Here is a 27,032-nt window from a genome sequence, read left to right on the forward strand (position 1 = left end):
GATGGGCGCCGGCCAGCGCCCGCCGCCGTCCGGCTACCCTAAACCCGAACCCTGACCCTAACCCTAACCCTAACCATAACCATAACCCTAACCATAACCCTAACCATAACCCTAACCATAACCCTAACCATAACCCTAACCATAACCCTAACCATAACCCTAACCATAACCCTAACCATAACCCTAACGGACGCTTTTGGCGTAAACTCACAACCCTCGTTGCTTGACGGCGCGGCGAACGGCGTCGGCCGATGGTTACGCCCGAAAAAAACACCAAAATATGTTCGTTTTAAGGTTAGTTTTGCCGAAAAATCTGCTCGCGCAACGCTCTTTAGGCCTGAGTCCAGGGGACTCGGCGTCGTCGCTTTTGCCCTCGCAAGTGAGAACAAAAGACTTGAAAAGGTGCGTCGCCGCGGCGGCTACGCCGAAATCTGCCGCACACGAGGCCCCTGGGCACGAAGCCTCGGGACACGAAGCCTCGGGACTCGAAGCCTTGGGGCACGAAGCCTAGACAAAACCGCGCGGCTCGAAGATACCGTTCCTTGCATTAGTCCACAAATTCCCTTAGCACACTTACTGCGCTTTCTCAACGCCCGAGGTTCCTTCGGCAAGACAAAGCATGCCGGTGGTCGCCGCCAAACTCGCGCTCGAAAATTGCGAGCGCACGCTCGAGGAAGCCACGCTTCTTCGTCGCGTCGCCGAGCTCGCCGTGCGCGACACCGAGGTTCATCAGCGTTTCGGCCAATTTCACGTGGTCTTGGCCGTACTCGCGCTCGTTGATCACGAGCGCGCGTTCGAGGAGGCCTCGCGCCTTGGCCGCGTCACCGAGGGCGATGTACGCGCTCCCGAGGTTGTCCAGCGTGATGGCTACTCTGGCGTGTTCGCTGCCGAGCTCGAAGATGGCGAGTGCGCGCTCGGAGAGATCGCGTGCCTTGGTCGAGTCGCCGAGCGCGTTGCATGCTTTCCCGAGGTTCGTCAACGTGAGGGCCACGCTCGCGTGGTCGCGGCCGTACTCGCGCTCCTTGATCGCGAGCGCACGCTTGTAGAGGTCGCACGCCTTGGCCGCCTCGCCGAGGTCGCCGTGCGCGAGCCCGAGGTTGTTCAGCGTGCTGGCCACCTGCACGTGGTCGCGGCCGTACTCGCGCTCCTCGATCGCGAGCGCGCGCTCGTAGAGCTCGCGCGCCTTGGCGTAGTCGCCGAGGTCGCCGTGCGCGAGCCCGAGGTTCGTCAGCGTGCTGGCCACCTGCACGTGGTCGCGGCCGTACTCGCGCTCCTTGATCGCGAGCGCGCGCTCGTAGAGCTCGCGCGCCTTGGCGTAGTCGCCGAGGCTGAAGAACGCGTTCCCGAGGTTCCCCAGCGTGATGGCCACCTGCACGTGGTCGCGGCCGTACTCGCGCTCCTCGATCGCGAGCGCGCGCTCGAGGAGCTCGCGCTTCTTGGCGTAGTCGCCGAGGTCGCCGTGCGCGATCCCGAGGTTCGTCAGCGTGCTGGCCACCTGCACGTGGTCGCGGCCGTACTCGCGCTCCTTGATCGCGAGCGCGCGCTCGTAGAGCTCGCGCGCCTTGGCGTAGTCGCCGAGGCTGAAGAACGCGAGCCCGAGGTTCGTCAGCGTGCTGGCCACCTGCACGTGGTCGCGGCCGTACTCGCGCTCCTTGATCGCGAGCGCGCGCTCGTAGAGCTCGCGCGCCTTGGCGTAGTCGCCAAGGCTGAAGAACGCGTTCCCGAGACCTCCCAGCGTAGCGGCTACCGCGGTGTGTTCGCTCCCAAACACGCGCTCGTCGATCGCGAGCGCGCGCTGGAAGAGGTCGCGCTTCTTGGCGTCGTCGCCGAGGGAGCCGTGCGCGCTCCCGAGGTTCGCCAGCGCGCTGGCCACATTGGGGTGGTCGCGGCCGTACTCGCGCTCGAAGATCACGAGTGCGCGCTCGGAGAGATCGCGCTGCTTGGCGTAGTTGCCGAGGGAGCCGTGCACGATCCCGAGGTTCGTCAGCGCGCTGGCCACCAACGCGTGGTCGCGGCCATACTCGCGCTCCTTGATCGCGAGCGCGCGCTCGAGGAAGTCGCGCGCCTTTGCCTTGTTGCCGAGGGCGCCGTGCGCGTTCCCGAGGCACTCCAGCGTGACGACCACCTTCACGTGGTCGCGGCCGTACTCGCGCTCCTCGATCACGAGCCCGCGCTCGAGGACGTCGCGCGACTTCGCATTGTCACCGAGGACGCGGTACGCGTCCCCGAGATCCGTCAGCGTGTAGGCCACCTTGGCGTGGTCGCAGCCGTACTCGCGCTCGAAGATCGCGAGCGCGCGCACGAGGAAGTCGCGCTTCTTCGCCGCGTCGCCGAGGGAGCCGTATGCGAACCCGAGGTCGCGCAGCGTCCCGGCCACCTTGTGGTGATCGGACCCGTACTTGCGCTCCATGATCTCCAGAACCTTCTCCCGGACGCGCACCGCGCTCGCGTGCTCCGCGATGGACTCGAGCAGCTTCGCCAGCTCCAAGAGCAGCGTCTTGTTCTTCGCGCGGTCGGACCCGAGGACGCGGCCCACGAGGTCGTCGACGTTTTCCGCGTCGTCGACGGGCAGCGCGCAGAGCATGTTCAGGCGCCGCTCGACGGCGTCCGCGTTGCCGAGGAAGTACTCCCGGAAGAACTCGTAGGTCACGTGGCTCTTGTGCATGGGCTCCGACTGCTTGATCGGCGCGTGGTGGATCTGGAGCTCGCAGAGATGCACGATCTCGCGCGCCTCGCCCTGGACGCGCACCGCCACGTTCATGAGAATGTCGCGGTACCTACGACGACGGACTCGCGCGCAATTCGACGAAAGGAACACGAACCCGTTGAAGCAGGGCGGGTTGAACCGGTTCTTCGTCCGCACGACGTCGACGCGCGGGTCCTTGTCGAGCGCCGCGTACAACCGCACGATCTCGTCCTCGGTCGCGCACATGACCGAGCCGCGCACGACGTCGAAGAGCCACGATGTCGCCGGCGCCGTATTCTTCGCGTACTCGTTCCGCGCCTTGGCCGCGGCGCGCGCGAGCCCCTTGAGCGGCGCGAGCTTCACGACCGCGCCGTCCGGGCACGCGGCGGTGAGGGCCACGGCGAAGCTTATGAACGCCTTCTCCGCGACCGCGTACAGCTCGTCGAGCGTCTTCGCGGGCGCGCCGTGCAGCGCGCACTGGCGCCGGTCGTCGCCAAGGTCTTTGCCGCGCCACGGGATGTCGCGCACCGCGCCCGTGAAGTGCTCGTCGTAGATGGCCTCGATCTGCTCGCGGGCGATCTTGAACTGCCTCAGGTTCTTGAACAGCACGGCCTTGGGGTCGAGGAGGCCGTGCGCCTCGGCGTAGGCCTGGACCTTCGGCCACGCGACGACGTCGTCATCCTTGGCCGCGGCGAAGGCCTGCTGCGCCTCTTCGCCGTAGAGCACGCCGATCTCGTTCTTGATGTCGACCTACGCCAGGGGCTGCTTCGCCGTCGTGGCGGCGGCGCCCATGCGGCTGTCACGGGCGGCTGTCACGGGCTGCTTGGAACAACGCAGCTCCGGCACATGCGCCCGGAATGCCGTCCGATTGTTGAATGTTCAAAAACAACATGTTTACTCTCGCGACAGCACCGTGGCACGAAAACACACGGCCTTTTCGCGTCGTCCCTACTGCGCGGCGCAGAACAGCAGCAAGGCTCCTAGTCGGCACTCCTAGACCGCTGCTACACTAAAACAGCATCCACAGCAGCCACGTCGGCCTCGTCCAGCCGCAGCAACTCCGAGTCATCTGCCATGTGCCCCTCATCTTTCGTCCCATCGAGAACGACGACCCCAAGCTGCTTCAGAGCCGCGTAGAACACAGACACGACAGGCCTGCCCAGACGCTGTGCAATCCCACGCACAACGTCTCCGTTGACGATGTCCTTGTTCGCCGTGAGCGTCCAGAAACCCTGGTACTCAACCCCATGCTCAGCGCAGAAAGCTCGAAGCCCACGATCGTAGCCAGTTCTCGCATAAAATCGATTCTGAACCACCGTGGGCTTCACACGAGCAACTGCGTAAACGTTCTGGAACGTTTCGAAGTCCACGTTCGAGATCCCAAGTCGCAAGGCCCTCCCACGATCATGCTCATCTTCGAATGCTCTCCAGGCCAGGAATGTGCTTTCGAGATCCTCGAAGGGCGAGTGCATCAGTAGCGAGTCCAAGTAGTCCGTCCTCAGATTGATCAGTGATCCCGCGACGCTCTGGCGAACCATCTCCGAGATCGTCACGTTCGTAGTGTATGGGATTCGTTCGTCGTGGCCGCCGAGTGGCGTGAACTTCGTCCTACGAAGGAACAAATGAACCCAGAAATAGCAAAGCCGACGCTGCCCAACAGACTGTAGGAAGAACTGTCCGCGAGGAAGACCTCGGAGAGCATCGCCGACGAGCGACTCCGCGTAGTGCTTCGGCTGGTTCGCCGTGTCGAAGCCAACAAATCCAGCGCTCGCCGCGGCTCTGACCAGCTCCTCAGTCCGCTCCTTCTTCCACGCGGTGCCGTAGATCAACCGCGGCATCTCAGGCAGGGATCGAAGGCGGCGCGGCTCGAGGATTTGATGACGCTGCGACTCCGGCAGCGCCGCGGCCACCACGTCGAGATGATCCGCAACGTCGATGAGCACCTTGGACCGCGACTGCCGCGCCACGGTCTCCCAGTAGGACATGTCCAGAAGCTTCGAAGCGCAGCACGACTCGGAGCACTCGCCGATTTGGACGTTCGTACAGTCGCTGCGCCCGGCGATTGCGTCGGCAGCAAGACGCGCCTCCGAAAGCAGAGCTTCCACTTCAACCCCAAGAAAATCACGATCTCTCCCACAAGCGGCGTCACGCACGTCGCGCCAGCCCAAAACATCGAATTCGAGCTCGTCGACGATGAAATCGTTGACCGCGCACTGGCCTTTCAGCGCGGGCACGGAATTGAAAGCATCCGGATCGACGTCTGAGACCATGAGACCCGCCGCAGCAGCCATGCGCTCGATCGCATCCACCGCGGAGCTGTAGCCCGCGCTGAGCCATGCCCGACGACCGAGACGGATTGAGACCACCAACTGCCGGAGCGACGAGAAGCGGTAGAACACGAAATGTCCCGCGTCGGCGTCGACTGGGGCCGTGACCTACGAGCCGCGATCAAGAGTCATCGATTCAAAGACGCCGCGCGAGACCCGTGCCGCGGACCGGTTCACGAGCGGCATCAACGACTGCGCGATGGCGACCCACGTCTCGCGGTCCGGCGTGCCTGGCGTTGGCACGTCGTATTTGGTCGAGTAGCGCTTGTCGAAGACATGCTGGACCGATGTAGACCGCAGCGCGCGCCGCCGGCGCTCGTCCAGGTCATCCGGAGCGAAGAACTCGTCCGAGTAGCTCCGCGCGCCGTGCTCACCGATTTGGAACCAATACGGGCAGATGCCGGCGGTCGGCAAAAAGAACCCGGGGTAGTTGCGCCCTGGGTTGCTCGTGCCCGTCGACCTGAACATCAGCTCACCGTCAACGAACGCGAATCGTCTGCCCGCGGCCGGCTCGTCCGTGTTCTCCTCTGTGAACGCGGTAAAGAACCGGTCGGGCCCACGCAGCCGCGAAGCATGCGCACGCAACACGTCGCAATCCGCGCTGCTGACGCCGTGCTTGTCGCAGAACGACTGCGTCGTCTCGCGGTCAGTCACGAACCAGCCCAGCTGCAGCAGCGCGTTCGAGCCGTCGCCGAGCGTCACGGTGAAGCTCGGCTCGGAGCCGCAGCGCGAAGCAGTCCATGCAGCGACAATCAGCCGTCGTAGCATGTTCATCAAAGCTTGACAGCCCATTGGCTGAAGCAGCTCGCGCCTGACAAGCAGCTTTGTTGCTGTTCAACTCCAGCACACTCGACGATGGCCGGCTCATGAATTGGGCTGCCCACGATGCTGCGCCGCGCGTTGCTGCTGGTGGCAATCGTTTGCGCCGTGCACAAGGACTGGGAGCCGCCGGCGCGCATCGACAAGCCGCGCATCGCGTCGCCTTCGTGGGTCCGCGCGCCGCGGCTCTTGCACCGAAGCATGACCACGGTCGTCGCAAACTTGACCGCTCCGCGCTTGCGCTACGCGCGGTACTTCACGCTGGTCACCGACGCCGAGCCGTTCTTGGTCGCGCGCAACGGCGCGAACCGCGGCGCGACGGCCAAGGTCTTCTCCGAGATCTTCCCGGGCTGCGACGCGTCGCTGGAGTGCGTCCATCGCGGCAAGCAGCTGGTGCCGGGACCGGAGAGCGAGAACACCGCGCGCAACCTCGTCATGTGGCGCGGCGCCGATGGCGGCGTCTTCGGCGTCGGCGGCGAAGCGGGCGACGTCGCGACGGGAAAGGTCGGCGCGACGTTGCTGCACGCGCCGAGCCTGGAGTCGCTTCGCGCGGCTGGCGCGCCGTGCATCCGTTCGACGCCACTGGATGCGTCGAGCGCTACTTCGAGACATGCCGCTTCGACTCGAAGTTCAGCGTCGCGGAGCTGAACGGCACGATCGTGATCTACGCTCGCGCGAATCTCAACGCGCGCGGCGGCGGGCGGCAGGTTCAGGCCGCGCGGGCGGAGCGAAGACCGCTGGAATCCATGCTCAAGGACAGTGGTTCTGTCGCGTGGCGCCCGTTCGAGCTCGTCACGTTCGACGGAGACGATTACGATCCGGCGGTCACGAGCATCTACCTCTTCGCCGTCAACGCGAACCCGGTCGTGCCCGCGTCGTTGCTCGCCCTCTACACGCTTGTGAACGAGGAAGGCAGTTTCGTGGCGCTGTCCGCGTCCTTGGACGGCGTGCGCTTCACGGCTCCTTCTCCGATTATCGAGACGGAGAGCTTTTACGGGTCCAGGGCTCTGGACCAGCCCGTCGACGGCCTCTGGCTCCACGACGGCGTCGTGTACTTTTACATGCACACGAACGTGCAAGGCATCGCGGGGACCGCGAGGAACGGGTTCCCGAGCCACCTCGCGAGGTACGCGATGCGCGCCGACGCGCTCCGCTCCTGGACGCGAGCCGCGTTGCAGGAGCTTAAAGAGGCTTAGACGAAGGCGATTCGAACGATGATCGACGGACGACGACGCGCGGAGCGGAAGATCAGGATACTTTTGCATTGTCGCGAAAGATCAGGATACTTTTGCATTGTCGCGAAAGATCAGCACGCGTACTTTGCAAAAGTATCGACGTTCGCGGCCTCGCACGCCGTATCGAGGTACTCGCGGACACGGGGCGGCCACTCGACGGCCTTCGTCACGGTCATCGCGCGCAAAATCGGCAGTAAGATCGCGTCGTCGACGCTGTACCCCCACGCGTTGAGGCTCAACGGTTCGCGGCCCCGGAGCATCGTCTCGAGCTCCTCGAGCAGCGGCTTCAGCTCCGCGAGCAGCCGCGGCGTCTCTTCGAGAGCGACGTCGTAGTCGAAGCCCTGCTTCTCGTGGGTCCACCGCGAGTACGCCACGTCGCGCGGGTCCGCGAAGTCGGGCACGGGCATCGTGATGAGACGCGGCCGCTCGAGCCACTTGCGCGTGTCGCCGACGCGGTCGAGCCAGTCGGCCACGTCCTTGCGGTTCGTCGCGGGCGCGACCTTGCTCCCGACGCCGACGGCGTAGGACACGATCTCCATGGACTCGGCGAGCCCGCGCGCGCCGTCGAGCGTCGGCACGCCGTCGCCCTCGAGCACGGGGCACGCCTTCTTGCCCGTGAGCGGCACCGTGCCAGCTTCGGGATCGTAGCCTGCGACGCTAGGACGGTCGCGCGCCGCGGGTTCCTCCAGATCGTCACGCACCAAAGCCGCCGCACTTCTCCGGGTCGGCGCCCTCGCCGTAGCCGTAGAAACGCGTCTCAAAGGGCACGCCCGCCCAGCCGAGGACGAAGCGAGTCCGCGTGCAGAACTGGCAATGCTCGTAGGCGTGCAGCGTGTAAGGGCCGCCGAGCTGGAGCGCGCGAGCGCTTCCGAGGATGCAAAGCGCAGTGAAGGTCGCCATCATCATGGCAGCCCAAGCGGCACTGCTACGTCAAGCACTCGAGCCGCGCCAACGTTGACGCCGCTGCCACGCCTGCGAGAGCATGTGCCCGCTGCGCGCCGCGGCTCGCGTCGTCGCGCTGGCCGCAACAGCGAGCGCACTGCTGCCGCAGACCCGTCGCGCTGCTCTCGTGACCATGGCATCGATAACAACACCGCTGGCCGCGCGCGCCGACGAAAACAAGGTGATGGACTCCTCCACGAGCGCGTCGACGCTGTCGCGCCGCGGCATGGCGGCCTTCACGCAAAACAACGTGGAGGAGTCCATCACCTTGTTCGACGCGGCGGAGGCGAAGGACCCGCGGTTCCGCACGCGGCTCTGGCAGCGCGGGCTGAGCTACTACTACGCGAAGAAGTACGACGCGGCCGCGGAGCAGTTCCTGATCGACGTCCGAGAGAATCCGAACGACACGGAGGAGAGCATCTGGCACCTGCTCTCGAAAGCGCAGCTCGACGGGCTCTCCGCCGCCCGCACCAATATGATCGTCGTGGGCCGGGACCCGCGGCCCGTCATGCGCGCGGTCGAGAAGATGTTCCGCTCCGGCGCCGTCGACGACCGCGCGGCCGTGGAGAAGCTCGCGGCCTCCGGCTCCGCGGGCGACCGCTTCTACGCGGCGCTCTACCTCGGGCTCCTGGCCGAGGCCGCCGGCGACCCGACGCTCTCCAAGTCCTGGATCTCGCGGGCCGTCGGCAACAACGAGTACGCGCAGACCGGCGACTACATGTACGGCCTCGCGCGCGTCCACGCGAAACGCCGCGGGATCGCGCCGGACCTCTAATTACACAAGGGGCGTCGCTTCTTCCCCCGCGGGATCGCGCCGGACCTCTAATTACACAAGGGGCGTCGCTTCTTCCCCCGAATTCCGCCAGAACTTGCGGCTCTTCGCGGACTGCTGGGGCGAGAACGCGGAGTCGACCGAGTCGCGGATCGAGTCGCACCTCACTCGGACCCCGACGGCGGCGTCGATGTTCACGGTCTCCTTGGTCTCGGCCTTGCTCGTCGCGACCACGGTCCCCCCGCTGACCAAGCACGCGGCGGCGAGCAAGTAGGCCGGGCCCGGCGGCGGCGACCCGAAGAGCGTCGACTGGAAGATGACGACGCAGAGGGGCTGGAGCAACGCGGCCACCGTCACGAGCAAAGGGTCCACCAGCGACGCCGCGAGCGTGTAGAAGAACGTGCCCGCCGTGTCCACCACCAGAGCCAACCAAAGGTACGTCAGCGGGCTCTCGAAGAACGCCAGCGTCTCGATGAACTCTCCACCTTCGACAAACACAAACACCAAGACGCTCAAGAGCCAGCAGCCGACCTGCATGGCCGCGTGGAGCGCCGGCGCCGAGATGCCGCCGGACCGCGCGGCCTTGGTCGAGCACGCGTACGCCGCGTGGCACGCGGAGCAGCTCAGGCCCAGGGCCAACGGCAGGGCCGCGGTCGCGCTCAGACGCCGTCCGCCGCTACTCCCGGGCGCCGACGCCGCGCAGCCGCAGGCGCCGAGCAAGCCGATGCACGTGCCCGCGATCTCGCTCCGCGTCGGCCTCGGACTCAACAAGCCGAGCAGCCGGACGACGACGATGCCCAGGGGCGCCAGCGAGGACGACAGCGAGACCAGCGACGCGTCCGAGGCCAGCAGGAACGCGAGCTGGTAGGTCACGACGCTCAAGAAGTAGCCGCTGACCGCGCCCGCGGCGCCCCGGAGCGCGTCCCCGTTCATCACTCGCGCTTCCAAACCGAGCGTCCAGTCCGTGATGGCGAGCGGCAGCGCGACCAAGGACGACGCGCCCATGCGCCAGGCGCACAGCAAGAAGACGTCGCTGCCGGGCTCCGCGTCGCCGAGCACGAGCGCGCCGGACGCCTGGGCCGCCGTCGCAAAGGCCAAAAGCCCGTAGCCCATGACGGGCACCTTCTTTGTGACCTTGGCGTCCATGCCGTCCTTCGCGTTCCCTCCGAGCTCGATGGCCTTGAGCGTCGGCGTCTCCGCGAAGCCGGCGACGCGGCCCGCGAAGCCGACGGCCGTCGCCGACGCCGCCAAAACCTTGACGGACGCGTCGCGCTGTCCCACGGGCACGAGGGCCACGACGTCGAACGCGTCGCCGGGCAGCGCGACGACGACGGCGCCGCGGCTCGGGAGGTCCTCGACCATGGACGAGCTCAGCGTCACGGGCCGGTCGAGCGCGCCCGAGGAGCCGACGGCGAGGTAGTCCACGGGCGGACCAAAGGCCTCGGGCGCGAAGCGCACCTTCTCCGAGCCGGCCTCGCTCGACGAGTACTCGAAGGGCGTCGCCGGCGGCGAACTGTTGGCGCTGTTGTCCGAGACGTGGCGGATCTCAAAGGGCAAGTTGCTCAGGAAGTCCTGGCTCGAGGACTGGCGCACGATGTGCACCTCGAGGGGCGCGACGCCGGCGAATTGCGGGCTGAGCACCGAGACCTTGGTGAACTCGACCTGCTCGTCCGTCTCGACGGCGACCCAGGGCTTGTTCCGCGTGTCCACGGCCCTCAGGCCGCCGTCCGACAGCGCGACGCGGTCCAGGGCGTCGGCGAGCGTGTAGTAGTCGCTCGACGCGTCGAGGTCCTCGAGCGCGTCCCACAACCGCGGGCCTTCGATCCGCGCCAGGCCCGCGTCGACGCCGTCCTGCTTGACGCCCGCGGGGAGCTCGCGGCCGACGCGCGCGCAGTACGAGCCGTCCTCTTTCGCGACCTTGACGGCCGTGGGCGGCAGCGCGCGCAGGAGCTCCTCGGCGTTGCCGCCGAGGTCCTCCACGAGGAGCGCGTTGTCGTCGCCGATGCGGTTCCGGTCCGTGCTCCGCGCGACGGACCGCAGGAGCGACGCGTCGAAGAGGTGGTCCGACGTCACGAGGAGCAGCGGCGTCTCGAGCCCGTCGGTGCACCGCGCGACCGTGTCCCGCGCGGCCAGGATCGACTTGCCGTGGAAGCCGTCCCAGTCGTCGCCGAGGTCCAGGAACTCGATGCCAAAGTCGTCGCCGAGCTTGTTCCCAAAGTGGCGGCCGACGTGCTCCGCGATCTCGCTGCCCCGGTACGCGACGAGCACGACGCACCGCCGGAAGCCGGCGCGCCGCAGCGCCTCGAGGCTGTGGCAGATGAGCGCGGCCCCGCCGACCTGCAGCAGCTCCTTGGGCACGGCGTCCGGGATGCCCGCGCCCGACGCGCGCCGCGTCGGCTTGCGGCGAGCGGCCGTCACCAGCGCGACGCGCGCCGTCTTCGGCCGCGAGGAGCGCTGCTGCTCCGGCTGCTCCGCGTCGGACACCACGGACGACGACGCGCGCGGCCGGCCGGTTTCCTGCGTGTTGCTACAGAGCGCGACGATCACCTCGGCCTCGGAGGCGCCGACGAGCTGCGCGAGCTTTGCGATGTCCAGGGGCCGCACGATGGCCTCGGTCGACGTGGTGAGCGCATGCTCGATGGTTGTTGGTGTTAGCTCCGTTGACGTGCTCGGCGCCAGCATCGCGCCGCCGTCCTCGCTCGAGCTCGTGTTCGGGTGGGCGCGCGAGATGGAGGGCTGCCAAGCAGCACAATGTTTCCCTCAAACTTGCACGTCAATAATTGCACATGGTTGCGATGATGAGTTTTGCAGCCCTCGTCGCCGCTACCGAACCGTAGATGGGGCCGTCCCCGCGCGGGCGCGACGACGGCCGCGTCGTCTTCGCCTACGGGCGGAACCCGGCGCCGGGCGGCGGCCGGTGGCGATGCGCGCTCGCTGTCGTCGCGTGCGGCATCGCTGGAATTTTTGCGTGGGCGCACGTACGTAACGACAGCCCCGGAGGAAGCCTCGCGCCCGTCATCGTCGACAACGCACCAGTCGTCGACGAAGCACCAATTGTTGACACAACTGAAGCCTCAATTCCGCACACTGTCTCGAACTCGCCGCCCGAACTCGCCGCCTCAAAGTGCTGCCCCACCAACAACGACGCAGACTGGTGGGCAACATCCCCAACATTCCTGTGCGGCTGCCACCTACTCAAACCGACCACCATCCAGCTCACGGCCATCGTCGTCACAGACGCTGCCGCGGCGAAAGCCGCGGCCGCGTGGTACGAGCAGACGAAACGAAAACGCCGCGGCGACGTCGTCGTCGTCGCCTTGGACAGCGAAGCCACAAACTTCTTCCTCAAGGACACGCCCTTCGTCGTCGCAACCCCCGAGTCGACGCGCGCGGACGCGTGGAACGCCGTGCAATTCGCGGCGCGAAACCACTACGCGCGCGCGGTCTTCGCGGACGATCCGCCGACCCCGGACGGCATCGCAGCGCTCAACCACGCCTTCGACGACGAGCACGCGACGCTGGCCTTTTTGAACGAGGATCACCCCGCCGAGGAATTCAAATCGAGTTCCGGCAAACGCGTCGCGATCTCGACGTGCCTCTTCGGATTACACCTCGACCGCCTCGAGCGCTTCCAACCGCGGTTGACGACCATCTTCGACAGCGTCGAGAACGCCCCCACGGAGCTCGACGTGCTCTTCGACGGCGCTCCGCCGGAAGAAGCGCAGTCCCACCCGCTCGACTCGCTGCTCCTGCGGATGCTCGCCGCGCACGTGACGCCGACGCCCGTGCGCGGCCGCTGCGCGCGACCCCGGCCGCTCGCCAAGGTCGTCGCGCCCGTCGCGCCCCGCATCGTCACCACGGAGCAGCTCGCGTCGCGGGAGAAGCGCGCGGTCGAGCGGAGCTGGCCGACGTTCCTGAACGTGTCCGTCTTCGGCTGCGACTACCACAACAACCACCTCGAGGTCCAGTCCGTCGACGAGTGCAAGACGCGCTGCCACCGGCTCGAGCGGTGCAAGGCCTTCTCGTACCTGAAGCACGGCGGCGTCTGCTACTTCAAGACGTGCCGCGAGACGAACCTGCGGAACATGAGCGGCGTCGACACGTACGTCAAGCACCGCCACAGCCTCGCGCCCGCGGGGTCGAGCTGCCCGAAGACCCGGAAACTCCGCGTCGCGCCCGAGAACCCCGCCGTCGCCGTCGTCGTCACCGTGCACGACGCGCTCGAGTGGGTCGAGCGGTGCCTCGCGGCGATGTTCGACCGCACGGAGGACGCGGCCTACGGCCTCTACCTCGTCAACGACGGCTCGGCGTCGGCGACCCTTCGAGGCCTGGAGCGGCTCGTCGACGCGCGCGGCAAGCGCGACCTCGTGCGCTTCGTGAACTGGCGCGGCGAGAGCGACCTCCACGGCTACACGCGCGCGGTCAACGCGGGTCCGCCGGGCGGCGTCTCGAGCGCGTGAGCAGCGGCGAACTCGAACAACGTAGGTCTGCGGGCGGCCCTGGGCGACGACCCCGCGATCCCGCCGCCGGCGACGCCCTACGGCGCGTTCTGCCTCCTGAACTCGGACACGGAGATCCTCACGCCGACGTGGCTCGCGGCGCTCCTGTCGGCGGCCTTCTCGACGCCGGACATCGGCGTCGTCGGCCCCGTGTCGAACGCGGCGAGCTACCAGTCCGTGCCCCAGCTGCGACACACGAACCCGGACACGGGCAAGGTCGACTGGTCGAAGAACCCGCTCCCGCCGGACTGGCGGCCGCGCGACGTCGCCCAGGCCGTCGCGCGCGCGTCGAAGCTGGGGCTCGTCGACGTGCCCGTGCTCAACGGCTTCTGCCTGCTCGTCAAGGCCGAGGTCTTCGGCGTCGTGGGCCTCTTCGACGACGTCGCGTCGCCGCTCCCGCGTCCGCCGAACCTCTTCCACCCAAAAGCGCACCTTTTTTTTAGGTTCCCCCACGGCTTCGGCGAGGAGAACGACTTCGCGCTGCGCGCGGCGCGGCTCGGCTACCGGCTCAAGGTCGCCGACGGCGTCTACGTCTGGCACCACAAGTCGAAGAGCTACGGCGACGCGACGCGGAAGGACCTGTCGAGCGAGAGCCGCGCGACGCTCCTCCAGCGCTGGGGCCCGCAGCTGCGGGACGCGGTGCAGGCCCTCGAGCGCGAGCCGGCGCTCGACGAGGCGCGGCGGCGCGTCGCCGCGAACCTCGGGGCGCGGAACGCGACGGAGGGCTGCCGGCCCGCGGCGCTGCGCGTGCTCTTCGTGCTGAACCCGATCCGCCGCGCGCCCCAGCCGCCGGCCATGCACGGCGGCTGGATCTCCATCGTGAACCAGGCCATCGGGCTCCGCAAGCGGGGCGTCTGCGCGCGCGTCGCCATCTCCGCGTGGACGCTCGGCACGTTCCGTTCCAACTTCCGCGACAGCGACGACGTCTTCCTGCCCTACAAGGACAACGTGCGCACGCCGCGGGACCTCGCCGACGCCCTGCGGGACCACGCGGCGGCCTTCGACTTTCTGGTCGCGACGCTCTTCACGACGGTCGAGGCCATCGCGGACGTCGCGGCGTGCCACCCGAACGTGCAGACGGGCTACTTCATCCAGGACTACGAGGCGGACTTCGACAACCTGGACCTCGTGCTCAAGGAGAAGGCGCTGGAGAGCTACACGCGCGTCGAGGGCATGGTCCTCTTCGCGAAGACGCGGTGGCTCCGCGAGCGCGTCGCGCGGAACCACAACGTCACGGTGCACGCGGTCACGGGCTCCGTGGACCTGGGCGCCTTCGACGCGGCGCGCGCGGCCCACGACGAGCGCGTGCGCTCGGAGGCCGACCAGCGCAGCGGCGTCGCGCGCGTCGTCGCCATGCTGCGGCCGTCGACGCCGCGGCGGAACCCGACGGGCACGCTCGACGTGCTCCGGCGCGTCCGCGCGCGCTTCGGCGACCGCGTCGACGTCCACACCTTCGGCTGCCCCGACGACGAGCTCGACGCCTTCCTCTCGGCGTCGGACCGGAGCTTCCTGACGCACCACGGCACGCTGCGCCGCGAGGACGTCGCCGCGCTCTTCGGCGCGTCGGACGTGTTCCTCGACATGAGCCACTGGCAGGCCTGGGGGCGCACGGGCCTCGAGGCCATGGCCGCGGGCTGCGTGCCCGTGCTCCCGGGCGGCTCGGGCTCCGAGGAGTACGCCGTGCACGACGCGAACGCGAAGCTGACGAACACGACGGAGCCGGCCGAGGCCGTCGACGCGGTCGGGCACCTCGTCGCGGACGCCAAGTTCCGCAACCGGCTGCGCACGAAGGCCATCTGGACCGCCGGCGACTTCGATCTCGCGACGGCGTCGCTGACGGTCCTGAAGCTGTTCTGCGACCGGCTCGACGACGCCGTCGACCGGCTGCTGCTCGCGCCGTCGCCGTGCGTCGTCGACGGGCGCCTGGACCTGGCGATGAACTCGACGGAGCGCGAGGCGCGGGCGGCGCGGACGCGCCTGGCCTTCGAGAACGCGCGGCTGGCGCGGGCCCGCGAGCGCGCGGACAAGGCCGCGCGGAGCCGGGACGGCGTCCTCGCGAAGCTCGAGAAGCGGCCGCCGAAGCGGCGACGGGGCCGCGGCGGCCCTCTCAAGGGCTTCTAGAGACGCCCCCAATTCGCATCGAATCCGCTATTCGGATAATTAATTTCTTGTGTGGACGAGCGACGGCGCTCCGCGGCTCGTCTTCGTCTTCTTCGGAAACGCGCCCTCGAACCTCCGCCGCGTCGCGTCGTCGTAGCCGCTCCGCGCCCACTCCCCGTCGCTGGGCTTGAAGTTTTGGGGGAACAAGCAGGCCGCACCCTCGTCGCTCCGGTCCGCCGGCTCGCAGCTCAGGGCCGACGCGCAGGTCGTCTTGACGGGGTGGACCCAGCGGTCCGCGAAGTCGGGCGCGACCGCGCCGCGCCTGCAGTGGGGCCGCCGCGAGAAGAAGAAGCCCGGCGGCGCCCACCAGCAGTAGGACGAGGTCACCCAGTCGCCCCGGCCGCGCCGCGCGTCGGCGCTCAGCGGCGCGAAGTCGTAGATGGTGCAGGTCTCGAGCGACGCGCAGAGGCTCGGCGCCCAGGCCTCGCTCGGCAGCGCGAAGCCCCGCTCCGCGAACGCGGCGTCCAGCGCGTCCAGGAGCGCCGCCGAGAGCCGCTCGACGTGGTCCTGGCGGAAGAGGAGGCCGGCCTCGTCGTCGGGGATGCGCTGGTGGTCCGTGCAGCCGCCCGTCGAGAGGCCGCGCAGCGCGTCGACGTTCGCGACGGGGCTCGTCGCGTTCCGCCGCGCGACGACGGGGTCCGCGCCGCCGATGGTCGCCACGGCCAGGGGCCACTGCCACCAGTGCTCGCCGGCGATGCGGAAGCCGCCGGCGACGAGGTCCGCGGACGCGTCCGCGGCGGCGAAGAACCGGGCCGCGTCGCCGAGGAACGCGGCGTCGTTCTCGACGAACCACGCCCGCTCCGGTCGCCCGGAGCAGTGGCGCCACCAGAGCAGCTGGTACAGGCCGTGGTAGTGGTGGGGAACCACGCGGAACGTCTCCCCGGGCTTGCGCGGGTTCGCGACCTCGCGGCCGAGCGCGCGCGCGGCCTCGGCCCCGAACTCCGCCTCGGTGATCGCGTCCCAGGTCACCTCGCAGACGTCGACGGCGCGGCCGGCCGTCTCGTTCGTCTCGTAGTCGCGCAGCGGCTCGTTTCGTAAGAGACGCACGCCTCCGGGGCGCAGGCCCGTGACGTCGCGGAGCACCGAGAGCTCGAAAGCGCCGTACCTCTCGAGCACGGAGCGATGCCACGCCGTCACGCGGGGCCCGGCGTGCCACAAGACGACCGTCTCCTTCGACGACGGCGCTTTGGAGACCGACGCCGCCGCCTCCGACGACGGCGCTTTGGAGACCGACGCCGTCTCCTTCGACGACGGCGCTTTGGAGACCGAAGCCGCCGCCTCCGAAGCCGCCGCGTCCGTCGGCGCGTCGACGCTTCGGAACCAGACCCCGTGCCTGGGCGTGACGAACGCGCCGCTCGCCATGCGGAGCGCGTCGGCGACGGTCGCGTTTTTCCACCGGCGCTTCGCGAACTGGAAGTGGCAGAGGAAGTACTCGTCGCCCGCGGGTCCGAAGAGGCGGCCGCCGTCGAAGCGGCAGTAGCCGCAGGTCTCCGAGCGGACGAGGTCGCGGAGGTCCTTGCACTGCGGCAGGTGCTGGAGCGCCTTCTGGCAGCAGGCGTCGAAGAGCGGCGGCGCGTTGGGGTCGAGGGGCGGCCGGAAGGTCGCGACGGCGCCGCGCTCGACGAGCGGCGCGAGGATGCCCGAGAAGGAGTGCTCCAGGCCCGCGCCGCCCCAGCGCTTCTTGCCCCACTCGTCGAAGGTCTCGCGCGGGGCGGGCGTCGAGGCGCGGCCCAGGTAGTCGCGGAGCGCCGGCGCGACGGCGGCGTCGTAGGCGTCCGCGCGGAGGAGCGTGAGCGGGCCCCAGGAGAGCTTCCGCGGGCGGCTCCCGGGCCCCTCGTCCGCGGGCGCGACGAGCTGGGCGCCGGCGGCGTCGGCGGCCGCCGCGAGGTCGGCGAGGGCCGTCCCGACCAGGACGTCGCAGTCGGTCCAGCCGACCCAGCGCGCCGCGACGCCCTCGAAGACCTCGGGGTAGAGCAGCCGCACGAAGGGCTTGTAGCCCGAGATGGCGTTGAGGTGCGCCGCGGACCAGCCCGTCAGGTTGCCGATGCCCGCGGCGTCGAGCGACCGCGGCAGGTCCGCGAAGCGGCGCCCGGCGACGGCCTCGAGCCGCGCGGCGAAGCTCGGCCACGACGCCGGGACGTGCCGCACCGTCGCCGGCGGCGCGTAGGGCGGCGCCGCGTCGCCGACGAGCGTCAGCGCGATGCCGCGCGCCGCGCCGGCGCTCGCGACGAAGAGCGGCAGGATCGGCGAGTCCCAGACCTCGTCGCCGCCGAAGAGCGGCATGACGAGGTGGACGATCGTGGTTTCGCGCTGCGGTGGTTGCGCGTGCTGCGGTGGTTGCGCGTGCTGCGGTGGTTGCGCGTGCTGCGGCGCGGCGCCGCCGGCGAGCGCCCAGAGCCACGGGAGGAGGACGACGCGCACGTGCGCCATGAGCACTGCTACGGAGGCTGCCTCACCATGTTTAGCATCTCCATCGTCGTGTCAGGCGGTGCCGGCATCATCGACTCTTCGTCTTCCCCAGCTCCGAGCAGCATCTCCGAGCAGCATGACACTGGCGCCACTTACGCGCGCGTAAGAAGAGCGCCCGCGCCGCTCGAGCACCTACACACCTATCATGCTGCGCCGCGCCGCAAGACACGTCCGCATCAACGCGAGACGCCACCCCGTCAGATCGCTCCCGCGCGGCCTCGCGACGCCGTCGAGCTCGAAGGACGACGGCACCAGCGGCGCGCCGCCGCCGTGGCGGCAGATCGCGATCCTCTCCGGCAGCTCCTTCGTCGCGAACGCGGGCTTCGGGTGCATCATCCCCGTGCTGCCGTCGCTCTCCGAGTCGCTGTCGCTCGGCGCCGTCGGCGTCGGCGTCATCCTGTCGGCGCCCGCGGCGGCGCGCGTGGTGCTCAACGTGCGCCTCGGCGCGCTCGCCGACGAGATCGGGCGGCGGCCGTTGATGATCGCCGGCAGCGCCCTGGGCGCCGCGGGCACCTTCGCGACGGGCTCCGCGGGGTCGCTGCTCGAGCTCGTGCCCGCGCGGCTCCTCGCGGGCGCGGGCTCCGCGGCGACGCTCGCGGGCGCCCAGGCCTACATGGCCGACGTCACGGAGGGCCGGGGCGACCGCGGCAAGCTGCTGGGCGTCCAGCAGGCCGCCGTCGCGCTCGGCTTCATCGGCGGGCCCGCGCTCGGCGGCGGCCTCGCCGAGGTCCTGGGCCCGCACGCGCTCTTCCACGCCGTCGGCGTCTGCAACCTGCTCTGCGTCGCCGGCTACGCGCTCCTGCCGGAGACGCACCAGGGGACCGGCATCGCCGCGTCCGACGCGGACGCCGCCGCGGACGCGGACACGCGAGCGCGGCTCGCGGCCGCGTGGCGGGGCCCGCTGCCGCCGCTGCTGGCCATGCAGCTCGCGCAGTACCTCGGCTACGCCTGCCACCTCTCCGTCGTGCCCCTGCGCGCCGTGGACGTCATGGCCGCGTCGCCCGGCGACATCGGCGTGCTCTTCTCGACGGTGTCGGCCGTCGCGATCGTCGGCGCGCCGCTCGGGGGCTACCTCGCGGACTTTGGGCGGCGGACGGCCGTGGTGCCCGCGGCGTCGCTCACGGTGCTCGGCGCGGCGGCCGTGCCCTTGGCCGCGGACGGCGCCCAGTTCTACGCCGCCATGATCGCCTGGGGCTTGGGCGCGTCGCTGATGACGCCCGCGCTCGCGGCCATCTCCGCGGACGTCGCGCCGCCCAAGGCGCGCGGCGCCGTCGTGTCCTACTCGCGCGTCGCCCAGGACAGCGCCTTCCTCTGCGGGCCGCTGGCCTACGGCGCGCTCGCCGACGCGCTGAGCCCGTCCGCGGCCATCTTCGCGTCGTCGGCCTGCTCCGCGGCCGCGCTGGGATTTTTCGCCGCGCGCGCGCCGGAGACGCTGCCGAAGAAGGCCGCGGCGCCGGTTCTGCCGGACGACGACGCGCCGCCGGCGCGGAGGGACCCGTCGCCGGCGCCGCCCGCGGCGATGGCCGCGACGCCGCCGAAGGCGCCCGCGCCGATGCAGGACCCGCCGCGGGACGCGTAAAAGACGACGCAGAAGCTCTTAGTCCGTGAGGTAGTCGGGCCCGAGGCGGCAGGCGGCGTCGACGGTGACGGAGCCGCCGTGGTTCGCGAAGGTCGCGTTGTACGCGTTGTCGAGGCACGCGCAGTCGACCAAGGCCACCGTCGCGTTGGACGCGTGGCAGCCGTTCTCCTTGTTGTCGAGCATGTCGCAGCGGCTCGCTTTGGCCGTCGCGCCGCTGTGGGCGCTGAGGCCCGACGCGCCGTTGGAGTTGAGGACGCAGTGCTCCAGCGTCGCGGCCGTCGATTCGCCGTGGACGAAGACGGCGCTCTCGCGGCAGCCGGAGACGTCGCAGCGGACGAGGCGCAGGGACGCGCCCTCGCGGGCCGTGACGCCGCTGAGCAGCGCCCGCGACGAGATGGCCGCGTCGACCACGACGAGCGACCCGCCGCCGGACACGGAGCACGCGGACACGTCCGTGCCGACGTCGCAGCACTGGAAGTGCACCCCCACCAACAAACACTCCGCGGTGCGGCCCGTCACGTCCACGGCCTCGAAGATCGTGCGCCCGGGCCGCTCGAAGCCCTTGCTCGGCGGCCGCGCGCCGCCGTAGATGGCCACGGACCGGTCGACGATCTTCAGCACGTCCGAATACCTCCCGGGCTCGACGAAGATGCGGTCGCCGCGCCGCGCGGCGTCGACGGCCTCCTGCACCGTGCCGAACTCCGCCGAGGGCACGCGCAGGTCCCGGGGCTCGAGCGCGGCGACGGCCGCCACGAGCTCCGCGAGCGTCCGCGACCGGTGCCGGGGGACGACCTGGCGCCGGTGCTGGTAGTCGCGGAACTTCGTCGCGAGCGCGCTCGCGGTGCGGGCGAGCGCCTCCCAGTGCTTCTTTGTTGGGTCGATGAGGCGCGGCGCGGCCGACGCCGCGTAGAAGCCGCGCAGCCGCTCGTCGGCGCAGCGCAGGATCGACGCGTCGCGCGCGGCCGGCGACGTCGACCCGCCGGGCGACCCCGCGGGCACGTCGGGCCGGCCCAGCCGCGTCAGCAGGGCCGCCGTCACGTAGCAGACCCCCTTGGGGTGCCGCGTGACGATGGGCAGGTAGGACGCGACGAGCGTGACGACCTCGCCGGAGAGCAGCGACAGCGGATTCGGCCGCGACGCCGCCGGCGTCTCCTTCGCCGACGCGCGCTGCCGCTTCTTCTTCCCCGCGAGCATCTCCATGGACTTGCCGCGCCGCTCCACGACGCCCTCGGACCGCCGCGACGCCGACGCGTGCGGGCCGTAGCGCGGCATCTTGCCCATCTTCCGCCAGATCTTGCCGAGCGACTTCTTCGCCACGGGCTGCGCCGGCGCGAGGACGGCCGCGCCGGTCCGCATGCTCGCGGGGAGCGTCTTCGCGTGGTGGTGGTCGCACAGGGAGCGGTGCTTCGCGCCGGTCCAGCACAAGGCTTCTTTCGCGACGACGAAGCAGCGGACGGCCAGGCGTCAAGCTCACGAATCACGCGTGGAGAGTGTTCAAGGTGCACCGACGTTGAAAAAAAGACGTTAAAGACTGCCGTCGCAGCAGCCCCAGAACTCGCCGCGATAGAATAAGCCGACATGGCAGCCCACGTCGGCGCCGGCTCGACGCCGCGGTCGCCGCTGTCGCCCGTGAACGGGCGCCGCGCGACGTCGAAAAGCAAGAAGCAGGCCTTCAGCAGCCCGAGCGTGAACCCGCTGGCCCTCAAGGCCGACTGGGACGGCGACGACGACGCCGGCACGCCCGCGCGCGCTCGCCCGGCGCCGCAGCTCGACACGTTCGAGGTGGCGTCCCGCACGGCGCAGAAGGCGCGACGCCCGAGCCTCGCGGCGCAGCGCGTCGGCGAGCTCCTCGGCGCCGCGTCCAGGTCCGCCGAGTCCGCGGCCGCCGCGGCGTCGCGCGCCGCGTGCTTCGAGCCGTCGGCCGCCGGCGCGCCCACGCGATGCCAGATCGCCCGGAAGCAGGGCGTCTACACGCTCCTCGCCGCCAACGGGTCCGAGCTCCTGAAGGCGACGCACTCGGTCGTCGGCCGTTGGACCGTGTCCGACGGCCGCGGCCGCTACGTCGGCAAGGCCGCGGCCAAGGGCGCCGCCTACAAGCTCAAGCGCGGCGACGGCCTCTGCGTTGGCGGCCTGCTCTTCTCGCCCAACGCCGTCCACGCGTCCCTGCCGCCGGAGCTCCGCCTCGCGATCCCGGACGCGGCCGCGGCGGCGAAGGACGTCGTCGCGGCGCTCCGGGCCCGCGCCTACGACCGCGTGCCGACCTTCGTCTCCAAGCCCGTGCGCTGGGACGGCGAGGGCTACGTCCTCGACGGCTTCCCCGAGGGCCTGAAGATCGTGCCGTCCGCGAAGAACTTCCAGCTCGTACCGCACGGCGGCGACGGCATCGCCCTCCAGCTCGCGCGCGTCGACAAGGACACGTACTGCCTCGAGTTCGCGGGGCCGTCGCCCTTCGTCGCCTTCGGCGCCGCCCTCGCCTCGATCCACAGCTACAACCTCTTCCAGTGAGCCGACTAGTAACAGGTGTTCGTGTGTGATTTAGACGCGCGCGCGGGGTCACGTCTCGCCGTCGGAGTCGGCGCCGGGCCACTCCTCGCAGTAGTAGGCGCGCATGGCCCAGTCGCCGGAGAGCGCCTCCGCGCAGACCCAGCCGCGCGCGCCGTCCTTCGTCTCGACGCGGACCCGCTCGCGGTACTTGGACGTGTTCCGCTTGCCAACCTTGGCGACGCCGCGCACCGTGACGCGGTCGCGGCACTTCAAGACGCAGACCACGGTCTCCTCCCTGACCACGCGCCCCTCCAGACCGTAGTCGAGGTCGACGACCTCGCACGCCTTCGCCGCGCCCACGTTCGCCTCCGGGCACAGCACGTAGGCCGCCTCCTTCGCCAGGGGCAGGTAGACCATGCCGGCCTCGTAGTCGTCGTTCTTGTCCACGATCGCGCAGGACGCGTACTCGTGGATCCTCCGCGACAGCTCCGTGACGTCGCCCGGCCCGTCGAGCGCGTGGCCCGCGCCCGGCAGGATCTGCGTGTTCACGGCCGCGCGGCCCCGGCGCTTGTGGAAGGACTCGAACCCGCAGAGGTCGTCCCGCTCCCCGACGACCGCCAGGATCGACGGGAAGTCGCCCGCGTGCGAGAGCAGGAACGTCTTCCCGATGAGCCCGACGCCCGGCGCCTTGGCGTTCTCCGCGTCCACCGGCGGGCAGACGAAGGCGACGCCGTGGACGTCGAGATCGCGCTGGTTCTCGGAGATCCACTTCCGCGCGACCGCGCAGCCGTACGAGTACGCGACCACCAGAATCTTCGTCTCCGTCTTGTGCGGGTCGCCGATCTTGCGCGGCAGCTCGTGGCGGTAGCCCTCGTAGACGTCGCTCAGGTTGGCGACGTGCGCCTCCAGCAGCTCCGCCCGCGCGGGCCCGCCGACGGCCGACAGGTTGTCCTCGAAGCCGAGGCGCACGGTCGCGTAGCCGAGCGCGTGGAGGTGGCCGCTCAGCGCCTTGGTCACGGCGTCGTCGTCGAAGTCGCGCTCGACGTTGTGGCCGCAGATGATCGCCGTCCAGCCCGTGTGCAGGTGGTGCGCCTCCGCCGCCTCGGCGACGAAGGCGCGCGTCTCGCCCATGGTCCACTCGGCCTCCTCCCAGTGGAGCGTCTCGGGCAGCGCCGGGAACCGCGCGGGCCCGGGCAGGGGCGCCGTCAGCGGCAGCGGGCCGGGGTTCGGGCCCGTGAACTGCGGCGCGTGCGTCGGCTCCTGCGGCATGGGGCCCGGCGACGGGCCGAAGGCAGCCATTAGTCGACTTCGACGCAGCGGTGTTTGATTCATCCAGCTTGAAGTTTACGAGCTAAAGATGAAGAGCGCACCTAGAGCGCACCAAGGCTGTGCGGCTCGCACGAGAGCAGCCCCTCCGCCGGACGCTCGTCGCGCAGACGACTCCCGCGCGCAAAAAGGCCAGCACCACAGCGTCCTGCTTATCGACAGTCGATCACAGCCGGCCGCGGGACGCGCGCGCGGGGCTCGCCGCGCGGCTCGAGATGCGCAGGGTCCCCAGGTCCCCCCGGGAGAAGGAGCGCACGGTGTTCCGCGACGGGTGCGTGCCCGCGACGCGCCGCGCCTGGGCGTTGAGCTCGTAGAGCCGCCGCTTGAGCGCGTCGTACTCGCGCGCGACGGCCGCGGGCGTCGCCTGGCCCGTCTGGGGCCGCTTGTAGTGCCCCCCGAAGTTCGTCGCCGTGGAGATCATGAAGTCCGTGCGCGTCTGGACCGTCGACGGCCGGAAGGGCACGCGCGGCTTCGGGTACTGGCGGTAGTCGACGAGCTTGTCGAGCGCGAAGCTGTTGATGCCCTTCCAGTCCTGCTGGAGGATCTGGGGCACGTGCTTGTCGTCGTCGCCGTAGCGGCTCGGCGGCAGCCGCCGCCGGTCGACGCGCCGCTGGAGGCCCGTCGACGGCCGGTCCGGCGCGTAGTCGTGCGTCGCGATGGGGTCCGCGGCGCTGCGCAGGTCGTAGGACCGGTTGCGCGCGTTCGGCGTCTGCCAGCGGTGCAGGAACTCGGAGGCGTCCGCCGAGGCGCAGTTGCGGGTCGCCGACATCATGGACGTGGACGCGACCATGGCGGCGGGCCCCTCCAGGGAGAGCGTTCACGTAGCGCTGAATTAAACTCAACGTATCATGCTTGAGATTGATTACATGTAGCGCGCTTGCGAGCCGACGAGGACCTGGGCCTCTCCGAGAGGGCCGGTGCGCGCGCCGGCGGCGGCGGACGCGCGGCGCCTCGGCGGACGCGCGGCGCCTCGGCGGCGGCACGTGCGGCGCCTCGCCCGGGCGCGATGATGCTCGAGGAGCCCGCGTACGCGTACGACGACGCCTCGGAGCGCCTGGCCTCGCCGGACGCGACGGCCCTGGAGCCGGCCACGGCGGCGTCCTTCGCGAAGCTCGAGCGCCCGTCGCCGCAGCCGCAGCGCCACCTGCTGGACGTGAACGCGCTGCAGCACCTGCTGCCCGGCCAGCCGCTCGGCGCGTCCGCGAAGCACCCCGTGAGCGACCCCGCGCGCGCGCGGCGCGCCGAGGAGGAGATCCGGCGCATGCTCAGCGACGACGGGCGGCTGCGCGTGCTCCAGCGGCGCGCGGAGCACGCCATGCAGATGGCCGCGGCGGCGCGGCGCGCCGAGGAGGTGGAGTCCGAGGCGTCGCGCGCGCTCGGCGGCGGCGGCTTCTTCGACGACGCCGACGAGCCCGCGCGCAGGGCGCCGAAGCCGGCCGCGGGCGCCGCGGCGGCGTCGGCGCGGGACGCGGCCTTCATGGAGGCGCTCTCCCTGACGAACCCCAACGACCTGCGGCGCCTCGAGGCCGCCTACGACGACGCGTCCGCGGGCGCGGACCGCCTCGAGCGGTTCCTGCACCGGACGCTCCGCGAGTGCCGCCTCGAGGAGCGCAGCGACCGCGTGTCGCGCGCCGACGCCGCGCGCGCCGCCACCAAGGCCGCGAAGCGCCAGCTCCTCGGCGCCGGCACGACGGCCCAGGAGCTCAAGCGGACGCTCGACGCGTGCCGCCACGGCGCCGTCTTCCCCGGCGACGACGACGCGGCGCCGCCGCCGGCGCCCGCGCCGTCGCTCCGCGCCGAGGCCGCGGACCAGCGCCGGCGCAAGCCCAGCGACGTCTCCGCCGGGGCCTTCTGCCGGTCGCTCGGCCGCGCGGCGCGCGTCGACGGCGCCGCGCGGAAGCTCGGCGCGCGGTCGCTGCGGAACACGCAGTTCGGCGGCCCGACCGTCGACGTCGGCGACGTGGACCCGCGCATCGGCGGCCTCCTCGCGCAGAGCCTCACGAGCCTCGGGCCCCGGTCGGCGAGCGCGCCCCTCGACGAGGCGAGCCAGCTGAGCGCGTCGCTCGGGTCGCGGCCGCCCGACGGCCTCCCGCGGCTCCAGCCCATCCAGGCGCAGTCGAGCAAGCTCAGCAAGAAGTCGCTGCGGCGCAAGGCGCGGTCCGCGGCCCTGCGCAAGCAGGCGCGGCGGCGGACGCCGCCGGGCCGCCTCGCGCCGCTCGACGCGCCGACGCCCGCGCACGCGTCGCTGCGCGCCCAGCTGGAGGAGAGCCGGTCCAACTGCGCGGCCTTCGAGGCCGCGGTCAAGGCCGACGCGCAGTGGGCGGCGACGCACTGCCCGCGGCCCGAGCGGCCCCTCGACCCCGCGGGCCGCGCGCTGAGCGACGGCACGGCCGCGCTCTGCCGCCGCTGGGCCGCGGAGAAGCTCGCGGTAACGCTCGCGCGGCTCCGGCGCCAGCAGCTCTTCCGCGTGCTCTGCCGCTGGCGCGAGCACGCGGCGCTCGCGAGCAACGCGCACCAGGTCGCGCGCTACGCGCGCCTCGTGACCGCGCAGCGCTGCCTCGAGATCTGCGAGGACTTCGTGCGGCGGAAGACGCGCGCGGCGCTCACGCGCTGGCTCTACGACGTCGAGCGCCAGCGCCTCGAGGAGGCGCGCGCGGCCGCGCTGCGGCTCCAGCGGCGCTGCCGCGTGTCCCTGTCCAAGAAGCGCGTCGACGGCCGGCGCGTCGAGGTCAACTGCGGCCGCATCCAGAGCGGCTGGCGCTGCAAGCGCGCGCGCGCGCGCGCCGGCGAGCGCCGCGGCGCCGTGCTCCTCGACGGCGCGAGCAAGCGCATCGGCGGCGCGTGGAAGAACCGCCGGTCCTGCCGGGGCGCGCGGTCCGAGGCCGACGCGCGCCGCCGGAAGCGCGAGGCGAAGCGGCAGAGCGACGGCGCGTCCGCGATCCAGCGCCGGCTCCGGTGCCGCAACGCCGCGCGCGACGTCGAGGCGAAGCGCGGCGAGCGCGACCGCGAGGACGTCGCGCGCAAGCTCCAGGGCCTCCAGCGCTCGCGCGACGCCAAGGCCAAGGCCGCGGAGAAGCGCGAGCGCCGCGACGCGGCCAAGTCCCTGCAGAAGCGCGAGCGCGGCCGCCGCGAGCGCATCAAGGCCGCGAAGCTCAAGACGGAGCGCCGCGAGACCTACAGCGCGTCGCTCATGCAGCGCGCCCAGCGCGGCCGCACGGCGCGGCGCCGCGTGACGAAGATCAAGACCGACAGGGTCGAGGGCGGCGCGGCGACGCTGCTCCAGTCCCGCCAGCGCGGCCACGCGGCGAAGAAGGAGGTCGCGAAGAAGAAGGAGGAGATCGCCACGGCCGACGCGGCCGTCAAGGTCCAGGCCCAGCTCCGCCGCCGCGAGGGCGCCAAGGCCGTCGCCGAGAAGCGCGAGCGCGTCAAGAACGCGGCGCAGCACGACGCCGCGACGACGCTGCAGACGCGCCAGCGCCGCCGCGCGGCCGTCGTCAAGGTCGACCAGGCGCGCCTCGACAAGGCCGTCCGCGAGGCCGCGCGGACCGCCGCGGCGACGACGATCCAGTGCGCGGCGCGGCGCCGCCGGGCCGCGGCGCGCGTCAAGGCGAAGCGCCGCGAGACGTCGGACCGCGTCGCGGCCGAGGCCAAGGCCCAGCGCGAGCGCGAGCAGCAGGAGGCCGCGGAGCGCGAGCGCCTCGCGGCCCTCGCGCGCGAGGCCGAGGCCGCGAAGC

General features: G+C 70.7%; 6 protein-coding genes across 6 annotated transcripts in view; 3 read left to right on the forward strand and 3 right to left on the reverse strand.

Moving 5' to 3' along the window:
• Positions 1-7,967, reverse strand: part of AURANDRAFT_72389 (hypothetical protein) — a gene marked incomplete at both ends in the record, with an annotated part of 23,854 nt that extends 15,887 nt beyond the window's left edge. The window contains 6 exons of the mRNA XM_009042110.1: positions 667-2,777; positions 2,823-3,436; positions 4,222-4,294; positions 5,183-5,473; positions 7,152-7,716; positions 7,769-7,967. Coding sequence (XP_009040358.1) covers positions 667-2,777; positions 2,823-3,436; positions 4,222-4,294; positions 5,183-5,473; positions 7,152-7,716; positions 7,769-7,967 — 3,853 coding nt within the window. The remainder of the gene's footprint in view (positions 1-666; positions 2,778-2,822; positions 3,437-4,221; positions 4,295-5,182; positions 5,474-7,151; positions 7,717-7,768) is intronic.
• Positions 7,968-8,193: 226 nt separating this feature from the next.
• On the forward strand, positions 8,194-8,784 carry AURANDRAFT_31540 (hypothetical protein; the record flags this gene model as incomplete). Its single annotated transcript, XM_009042047.1, has 1 exon — positions 8,194-8,784. One exon carries the CDS (start codon positions 8,194-8,196, stop codon positions 8,782-8,784), a length of 591 nt encoding a protein of 196 aa, XP_009040295.1.
• A 51-nt stretch (positions 8,785-8,835) lies between these two features.
• Positions 8,836-11,463, reverse strand: AURANDRAFT_66783 (hypothetical protein; the record flags this gene model as incomplete). Its single annotated transcript, XM_009042109.1, has 1 exon — positions 8,836-11,463. One exon carries the CDS (start codon positions 11,461-11,463, stop codon positions 8,836-8,838), a length of 2,628 nt encoding a protein of 875 aa, XP_009040357.1.
• Positions 11,464-12,536: 1,073 nt separating this feature from the next.
• On the forward strand, positions 12,537-19,488 carry AURANDRAFT_66784 (hypothetical protein; the record flags this gene model as incomplete). The annotated part of the gene is made up of 4 exons (XM_009042048.1): positions 12,537-13,212; positions 13,267-15,184; positions 16,503-16,868; positions 18,111-19,488. The coding sequence occupies 4 exons, from the start codon at positions 12,537-12,539 to the stop codon at positions 19,486-19,488; spliced, it is 4,338 nt and encodes a 1,445-aa protein (XP_009040296.1).
• A 2,553-nt stretch (positions 19,489-22,041) lies between these two features.
• Positions 22,042-24,088, reverse strand: AURANDRAFT_66785 (hypothetical protein; the record flags this gene model as incomplete). Its single annotated transcript, XM_009042108.1, has 2 exons — positions 22,042-23,232; positions 23,555-24,088. The coding sequence occupies 2 exons, from the start codon at positions 24,086-24,088 to the stop codon at positions 22,042-22,044; spliced, it is 1,725 nt and encodes a 574-aa protein (XP_009040356.1).
• A 216-nt stretch (positions 24,089-24,304) lies between these two features.
• Positions 24,305-27,032, forward strand: part of AURANDRAFT_66786 (hypothetical protein) — a gene marked incomplete at both ends in the record, with an annotated part of 5,340 nt that continues 2,612 nt past the window's right edge. The window contains one exon of the mRNA XM_009042049.1: positions 24,305-26,932. Within this exon, the coding sequence (XP_009040297.1) occupies positions 24,305-26,932 (2,628 nt within the window). The remainder of the gene's footprint in view (positions 26,933-27,032) is intronic.

This window comes from Aureococcus anophagefferens (genome assembly GCF_000186865.1).
Source record: "Aureococcus anophagefferens unplaced genomic scaffold AURANscaffold_26, whole genome shotgun sequence".
Lineage (NCBI taxonomy): Eukaryota > Pelagophyceae > Pelagomonadales > Pelagomonadaceae > Aureococcus > Aureococcus anophagefferens.